The sequence below is a fragment of the Cucumis melo genome, chromosome 7, assembly GCF_025177605.1.
Source record: "Cucumis melo cultivar AY chromosome 7, USDA_Cmelo_AY_1.0, whole genome shotgun sequence".
NCBI classification, from domain to species: domain Eukaryota; kingdom Viridiplantae; phylum Streptophyta; class Magnoliopsida; order Cucurbitales; family Cucurbitaceae; genus Cucumis; species Cucumis melo.
In genome coordinates, this window is record NC_066863.1 from 13,640,531 (window position 1) to 13,649,504 (window position 8,974).

The window sequence follows — 8,974 nt, forward strand, 5'->3', positions numbered from 1 at the left end:
ATATTTACAGTCCGTGTAACAAAATAAAAAAGTCTATGACGCCGACTATTTTGTTAATTTTTAAAAAACCCTATAAGATATATAATTATGAATAAAAAAATTTAAAAATCAAACAAACAAAGAAATATTAAAGTTACAAATATGAAAAATCAAATCATCAAAGTTTGGCATTGAACCATTGTAGACAAAAAAAAAATAGTTTTAGAAATTTCTCTATATCATTAGAGCCACTAAAAATTTTGGTACATATAAATAGTGAAATAAAAAAAAAGGGGGGTCTTTTCAAATATATTACAAAGCAGCAAAATATTTACACTGTATAAAACAATTTAGAAAATGAAAAAAGTCCACAAGCCCACAATGAAAAATACCAAAATTATCGCATTAACAACGCGCGTAATATATTTGGTACACGATCGTTTAGATTTGGCTATTGTTTGGTACACGATCGCTTAGATTTGGTCGTTTAAATTGGATCGTTTAGGTTTGGATAGTAAAATCTAAATGATTTTTTGTAACGAACCAAACATTGAAACTAAGTTAAGGTCATTACTAAAAAAACGAATACCAAATTACACTTTTTTGAAGAGACGGACGACTAAAATTTTATAAAATCAAGATTTTCACAAAATATAAGGTTATCAAAACCAACAAAAATAATTTGAAAATGTTACTCGCAAATTCCAACAATTTTAAATAAAATCACATAAATAGAACAAAATCTTAGGTAAAATATTTAACATTTAAAAATATTAAAAAAGATATAAATAGATGCGGAAGATAATTGTGTCCCCATATGGCATTCCATGGATTACTTTTTGTCACTCGTCAGCTTCTCAAGTTCTCTACCTTAGCCTGAAATATTAAACATAGGAAAGAGTGAGTATATAAATATACTCAGTAAGGGACCGACTACTAGTCCCACTAGGTGATCTGTTAACTTTTCGTTAGAAACATAATCATAATGTCGTATGTCCAATGGAGCACAGTTGGGTCAATGAGATCGTACGAACACCCCTAAATCGTGTGAGTGATTCCATGGGAACACCCCTAGTCGTGCAAGTGATCGCAGGTACACACTCCATAAACATATATATAATACATAGGTACATCCTTAATCGTGCGAGTGGTCCCATCAGAACACCCCTAGACGTGCGAGTGATCCCATATACACAATATAACTGTCTAACCGTGCATGTGATCCATAGGTACACCCCTAAATTGTAAGAGTGATCCCGTAGGAACACCCTAGTTGTGCGAGTGACCCCATAGATAAGATCACAATACAGATGGAATAAAACGCTCAACAGACATAGTTAACAAATACAACACAATTCGAAGCATGTAACATCATCATAAACATCATAACGTGACATGAATATTAATCATAACATTCTTATTCATGTGATTACTATATCATGTATCATAAACATCATAAACATACCAGTCATCATCGTCAACATAATATCAATCATCATCTATAATATCGCATCATGCATCTTGGCTATCATCAATGCATAATCATAAATACATACAGTCTCTTAAATTCTCACCTGGAGATTAGCTAAAAATATTTATTTGCTGACAGTAATTTTCCAATTAAAGTAGATCCTAAACAGTAAGGAAAAATCAATAACTTAATTAATAAATTTTACTAATGGCTAGTATTTAAAATTTTCCAATTTAACTTATCCAAAATTTATGGTTGAAACCAATTCAACCTTGATTGGGAAAAGTCCAATATTAAATCTAAAAAAATTAGCCAATTAAATTGAAACCCCAATTAGATCCAAAAGTAAATTAACAAATTATTAATTTAATTACCTCGGCTTACCAAACTTAACCAAACGGAGGTTAAAAAATCACCTAAACCTTGATGAGAAAATTCATCACTTAAATCTTCAAGTTTTGCCAAAAGGACCAATCATAACTTAAACTGGTGAGGCGATGACAACAAAAGGTTTGTCTTAGTGAAGAAGATGAACAACCTTTCCATTTTTCATTTTCTTTTCAACTTAAGAATTCCAATACTATATATAAACCTAGATAATAACAATAATATTTATTGTTATTATTTCTTTTTCTTTTTAGGATATAAATAATACCAAAATATACATATATCTTCATTCTCATTATCTTTCTTCAAAATAATTAATTATCTTCCATAATAATTAATTATCATTTATATTTCTCTAAAATAATTAATTATCTTCCATAGTAATTAATTATTATTTATCTTTCTCCAAAATAATTAATTATCTTCCATAATAATTAATTATTATTTATCTTTCTATTGATTATCTTTCACAATAATTAATTATTATTTATCTTTCTCCAAAATAAATATCCTTTTATAAATAATTATATTTTTCCAAAATATAAATATTTTCCTTGTCTCCCTTAATAAATATCTTTTTTTCTAAAATCAAATTATTTTTTCCTTAAATAATTATATTTCAAAAAACATAATTATCTTTTCATTTCTCATAATAATTATATATATATATTTCCACATATACATATAATTATCAAATCTCCAACAAAATTTCTCCTCTACAATTTAATTAAATAACATACATAATTATTTTATTTAATTTAATCTCAATAACACCACATGTCAAAACCTCTATATTAATTAAATATTCATCCAATAGATATTTCATTAATTTCAATTCCCACAAAATCAAATAATTCTTATTAAATGAATTCAAAATAACGCGCAATAAATTAAATATAATTAAACAAAACTAAGATAATTAACTCTAAAATTATCTTAATTTTGGAGGCATTACATTTTTTTCAAGATTCCTTGTATACGTGTAACACCCCAAGTTAAGGTAATTTATTTTAATTATCTTAAGTTTAATTTTAATTAGTGTTGGAATTAATTTGGGTGCTAATGGAATTTTGATTAAAGATTTTTTTGTTTAATGAGATTTGTATTTGAGAGAAATTTGATTAATTAATTAACTTTGAAGTTGGAATCATTATATTAGGTAGATAATATGGTTATGTAAGGATATTTTTTTTGGAGAAAGATATTTTGTGGAGAGAGGGAAAGAAATTCAAAATAATAATTATATAATGGAATATATAATTATTATTTAGTAAAGATAATTATGATATTTTATTTGGAGAAAGGTTGATGTGATTGGTGGAATTATTGGTTTGAAAAGGGAGATTAGGTTGGTTCTAAATGAAGAGAGATATATTTGTAAAAGGAAAAGGAATAAAAATAATGATATTATTATTATTATAAATAGACCATCGTTCTACGTGCTTCATTAATTCATCTTCTTTATCACACCCACAAAACCCTAATCCTAAACTTTTCAAACCCTAAACACAAAATCCGCCGTCGCCGTCGACAAGCATCTTCTTGCCGGTCGCTATCCTCTGCCGCAAGCCACTACCACGAGCGTGCAGTCGCCGCGCGACGCTTCGTAAGTCGAGCCATCCGCGTGAACCCAAGCGCCATCAACCATCTGAACCGTCGAGCTGATCTTCTTCACGTTGTGCCCTCCGTCTAATATCCTTCGTCTAAAAGCCGTCGTCGATCGTCAGTCGCTGTCGTTAGCCGATTTCCTTCGTTCGTCGTCGATTCGTGCAACCCGAGCCAGTTCGCCCTCACCCAACCCGAGTGAGTCCACCAGCGCCAGCCACCCATGTGGATTCGAGCCGAGCCCCCAACCGCTACGCGAGCTGCAGTCTATTCGAGCTGCATGCAACCCCAGCTGAGCCACCCTTGTATGTGCGAGCCGCCTTCTGCCTTCTAGCCAAGTCGTCTAGCTGTTTTCCCTGTTTTTCAAGCCGTTTGAGCCGAAGGAAATGGAATAATAATAATATTATTATTATTATAAATAGACCCTCGTTCTACGTGCCCCATTAATTCATTCTTCATCACGCCTACAAAACCCTAATCCCAAACTTTTCAAACCCTAAACACAAAATCCGTCGCCGCCGTCGATAACCATCTTCTCGTCGGTCACTGTCCTCCGCTGCAAGCTGCTACCACCGTCGTGCAGTCGCCACGCGTCGCTTCTGTAAGGCGAGCCGTCCACGTGAACCCAAGCACCATCAACCATCCGAACCATCGAGTTGATCGTCTTTACGTTGCCCTCCATCTGATCTCCTCTATCTAAAAGTCGTCGTCGATCGTCAGTCGCTGCTGTTAGCCGACTTCCTTCGTCCGTGTCGATTCGTGCAACCCAAGCCGATTCGCCCTCAACCCTACTTGAGTGAGTCCACCCATGCCAGCCACCCGCATAGATCCGAGTCGCGACCCCAGCCGCCACGTGAGCCGCACGTAGCCCCAGCCGAGCCACCCTTGTGCGTGCGAGCCACCCTGTGCATGTAAGCCGCCTACCCGAGCCGCCTTCTGCCTTCTAGCAGAGCCGCCTAGCTGTTTCCCCTATTTTTCAAGCCGTTTGAGCCACCAAGCCAAATTTTTTGTTCTTTTCACCTATTCTTGGTAAGTTTTGTTTGGGTTTTGATTATTTTCCCAGCAAGGATCAATTTTGGACCAAAATAATTTAATTTTGGATTAAATTAAAATTATTTTTCTTAAACAGTTGTTTGGATCATTTAGAAGTGGAACTGAGAACTTTTCCCAGTTAAGGCTAAGTTGATCTCAACCTTGATCTTGGGTAAGTTACTTCAAATGGATTTTTGGACCTTCAATCCTTAAGGGTTAAGTTATTAAATTTGGTGCTTTTCAACTATTTAGGACTTCGCTGCTTGGAAGCGTGACTTTTGCTGTTAGAATTCGATTAAGCAAATCTTCAGGTAAGAGATTCTACTACTAGACCTCCGACTGGAGTTAAGAGGTCGCATGTATTTATGGTTATGCTTGGATGATAGCTAAATTGCATAACTCAGTGTTATTGGTGATGACTAACATTGAATTGATGATTGATGTCGCGAACTGATGTTATGTTATGACTAGTAGTATGTTGATGAGGACAACTGCATTATGTTTATGGTTAAGATATTTGGATAAGTATGCTATGATTGTTATGTTATGCCATGTTTATGATAATGTTATGACACGTTACGTGCTACGGATAGGGTGTGCTATTAGTTTTTTTTTTCTATTAGAGTCGTACCCACATGGGTGTCCCTCGGGATCACCACTTTTCTTGTAACTACGTAGTCCAACGGGATCATCAGTACAGTATGACATTGACATTGACATGATTATGAGTGATTCGACGGGGTCACTAACAGCCCGATTGTCTTAGTGTTTCCTTCGAGTACACTACAGACCAGTTTGTCCTACGTGTTCGGGAACGTGTCAGTTTAGGGGTACCACTTTACAGGACTCTAATAGGAAGTTAATAGGCACCTAGCGGGACTAGTAGTGGGTCCTTTACTAAGTATATTTTTATACTCACTCTTTCTTGTTTAATTTTTCAGACAGAGGCAGAGGTAAGGGCAAAGGTAAGCTGGCAATTGACAAGAAGTGATTGTAACGAGCCATATGGATCATTTTGCTTCCGCTTTATGTCATTGTTCGAATTCCAGTATTTGCATTTTTATTTTATTCTTTTATTTCTATTTTATTTCTTCAAAACTAGATAAGACCCGAGTTAGGATTTTACTTTTAGAATTATTTCCATATACATTTGTTTATGCTTTTAATGAGAAATTCGAGGTTTTGTTTTATTTTTTTCTATTTTAAATTTATAAATTTTATTTCTCTTTTAAATTAGTAATGACTTCAGCTTAGTATAAGGAGTTGGGTCGTTACAATGCGATCATTTAATTTGATTACACGATCATTTAAATTTGGTACACGATTGTTTAGATTTGGGTAGCAGATTTTCTATAGACGATCGTTTAGATTTAGCTACCCAAATCTAAACAACACTTTTTTAAAGATCTTTTATATAAAAAAAATATATAGATCTTTCATATTCGATACACAATCTTAAACCAAATAACAGTCTCAAAAAAAAAAAAAAGACAAAAGAAAGACGATGAAAAAAATAGAGAAAGAGGAAAAGGAAGACGATAAAATAGAATGAAAAATCTGAAATATTTAAAAAACAAAGGTTAATTTCATGGATTGTTTCATTTTGTTATCTAGAACATAAATATTTTATCTATTTGTTATATTTACAAGAATTGTCAAAAATAAAAAAATAAAAACAAAACGGGAAGAAATTACTTTCATGGTTTCTCAATTTTTTACCAACGTTTAGAAACAATCTTAAAATTTGTAAAAGAAAAATTAGAATAATTGTAAAACACGTCTATTTCTTAAGGAAACATAAAATGAAATTATCCAAACACCCATCCGAATGAAGTTCTCTTTTATTTCTAATTCTAATTCAAATAATATTATTAAAAAAGGTTAAATTTCATGAAGATAACGAAAGACTCAACTATTTATGTACCATCAAATTAGTTATTCTTTAAATATTTCAGGTTTGTTCTCCCGTTTTTTTTTCTTGTTTGCTGCGATTTTTTTATCATCTTTCTTCTTTTCCTCCTCTTTTTTTGTTGTGATTACTTTCTATCATTTTTCTTGTTTTCCTATTTTGTTTACGTCGTTTAAATTTAGGTAACCAAATCTAAAAAACCGTATATGAAAAATAGCAAAATCTAAAAGATCGTATATAAAGAATCTTGAAAAAGATCATTTAAATTGGAATAGTCAAATGTGAACGATCGTGTAAAAAATGTGGTAGACAAATCAAACAATTGTGTACCAAAACAATTAAAAAAATCTTTAGACAAATCTAAAAGATCGTGTACTAAATAATCTTGAAAAAATAAACGATCGTGTAAAAAAAATAAACGATCGTGTACCAAAAAAATATTTGGTTCAATTTTGGTACACGATCGTTTAGATTTGGGTCTAAATCTAAACAATCAAATCTGAACGATCGTCTCACCAAATTTACACGTAACCAAATTAAGTGATCGTGTAACAAAATTAAATTATATAAAACATAAATTGTAGTCAAATCTAAACGTTTGCCAAATATATATTACCCATGCGTTGTTGACGGTATATTTTTGGTATTTTTCACAATACGTTTTTTTTTTTCGTTTTCTAAATTATTTTATATAATATAAATATTTTTTCACTTTGCTATATTTTTTTAAAAAAATCCCTTTAAAAAAACCAGAAGATTATGCTAATTTTGTTTCAGATTATACTAATCCATAACACATAATCATATAACTACAAATCATAATCATCTGAAAAGAAAAAACAATCTTAACCATAATTAATTATAATGAAAAGTCATCCTTCATGGGCTCTGTTTGATCGGTGAAGAAGTTTCCTCTCTAGGCGGACCAGACGGAATCCCAGGGATCGGCGGCAGAAACGGTGGCAAAAACGACGGCGGCAGCAATGTTGGTGGAGGCGGCGACGGAGTGATAAACGGCAGAGGCGGTAGAGGAAGACCCGTTGCTGGCGCCGGCTGAAATGGGTTAGGAATCACCGGAGCAGGTGGTTGAAATGGGTTTGGGATCAGTGGCGCCGGCGGCTGAAATGGGTTAGGGATCAGTGGCGCCGGCGGCTGAAAGGGGTTGGGAACGAGTGGCGTCGGCTGCAGGGGGTTGGGCGGTAAAAACGAGGGTGGCTGAATTACGGGCGGAACAAGTGGCGGAAAGGGAAGCTGTGGGTTAGATTTCTGATTGCACAAAGTGGGTTGTTGCAAAGGCTTGAAAGTGAAAAATCCGGCAGAGAAAATGCGGACTCCATTTTTGTTCTTTGAGTTTTTGAATTTGAGAAAAGAGGAAGATGCAGAGGAGACCACAGAGCAGAATGGTTCACTGGATTTGATCAATTTAACAGAACACCTTTCAATCTTCTTGATATGTTTAGCAATTGAGAATGGCAAAACAACTCTGAATTTTCCATTTTTGTTGGTTTTAACTTGCTGTTTGAAACTGGCAATTGGGTTGTTTTCATCTCTACATTCTACTTCAATTCTAGCACCTGCGAACCATTGTATAACCTCACAAATCATTCTCAACCGAAAAAAATATATATATACATACAACATGGGATAAAATGATGATGGGTTCTTTTAAATCATTGATTTCTGGCTAAGCCTCTTCTCATCTTTTATCCTGAAATAAAAATAACTTTGCAAAAGTTCAAACACAAGATCTAAGACACTCTAAACCAAAATTTAATACAATACACTTTTTTGTACCACTTGTTTCGATAACATTTTGAACCATGAAGTGATTCAATATTATATAATAGAAGAAAATCAATTTTGTAGAACTGTAAAATGGATGAAAAGTAGTTGAAATAAGAAGAAAAAGAAGAACCTGAGATGAAATGGTGAGAACTGGAAAGATGTTGTTGGAAGCAAGTATCACAAAAGACAGTACCAACAACAACGGCAGGTTGAAGTTTGCTGTTGTTGTGAACAAGAGGCTTAGAAAAACCATTATTAAAATTAAAGTTAAGAAACAGAAAGAACAGAAGTAAAACCCAACACATCTTCATGATATAATGTAATATAATACAATGATAGTAAGAAGTACAAAGAATTAAGTTTGAGGGTTATGCTCCTTTTATACCCATTTATACTATCAAGAATAAGAGCATCATATGTGTGTGTGTTTGTGTATCCTTATCTAAATTAAATCTTCCCATAACGCTGTTTGTCGTGGAAACTGTGCAAAATCAAAAATAAATTTAAATATAATAATAAAATAAAATAAAGAAAAACGGCAAAAGAGACATGGATAAAATTTATGAGTTTCATGGTAAAGACAAAATCACATCATTGAGATTGGAATTGGGATTGGGACTCAGTTTGCTCACGAGACACTCACAGGGAGCCACACAACTTTCTTTCTCTTCTCATCTCAATAACTCTTTTTTAATATATTTTTTTTATTTCAATTATTTTTAGGCAATTAAAGGATTGTTTTCCTTTATCAAATATTTATCTGGGAGTCTAATTTTGGTGGGTGTGTTTTCTTTGTTTTTATCCAA

At 33.1% G+C, this 8,974-nt stretch overlaps 1 protein-coding gene and 1 long non-coding RNA gene across 2 annotated transcripts; one reads left to right on the forward strand and one right to left on the reverse strand.

The window, feature by feature from the left end:
- The first annotated feature begins 3,310 nt into the window (after positions 1–3,310).
- On the forward strand, positions 3,311–5,655 carry LOC107991386 (uncharacterized). Its single transcript, XR_007822348.1, has 4 exons — positions 3,311–4,471; positions 4,572–4,646; positions 4,727–4,785; positions 5,416–5,655. It is a non-coding gene; the product is annotated as an uncharacterized LOC107991386 (long non-coding RNA).
- Positions 5,656–7,140: 1,485 nt separating this feature from the next.
- LOC103495706 (uncharacterized) lies at positions 7,141–8,600 on the reverse strand. The gene is made up of 2 exons (XM_008457334.3): positions 8,299–8,600; positions 7,141–7,957 (listed from the first exon to the last, which is right to left on the reverse strand). The coding sequence occupies exons 1-2, from the start codon at positions 8,477–8,479 to the stop codon at positions 7,263–7,265; spliced, it is 876 nt and encodes a 291-aa protein (XP_008455556.2). The 5' UTR covers positions 8,480–8,600; the 3' UTR covers positions 7,141–7,262.
- Positions 8,601–8,974: the final 374 nt, after the last annotated feature.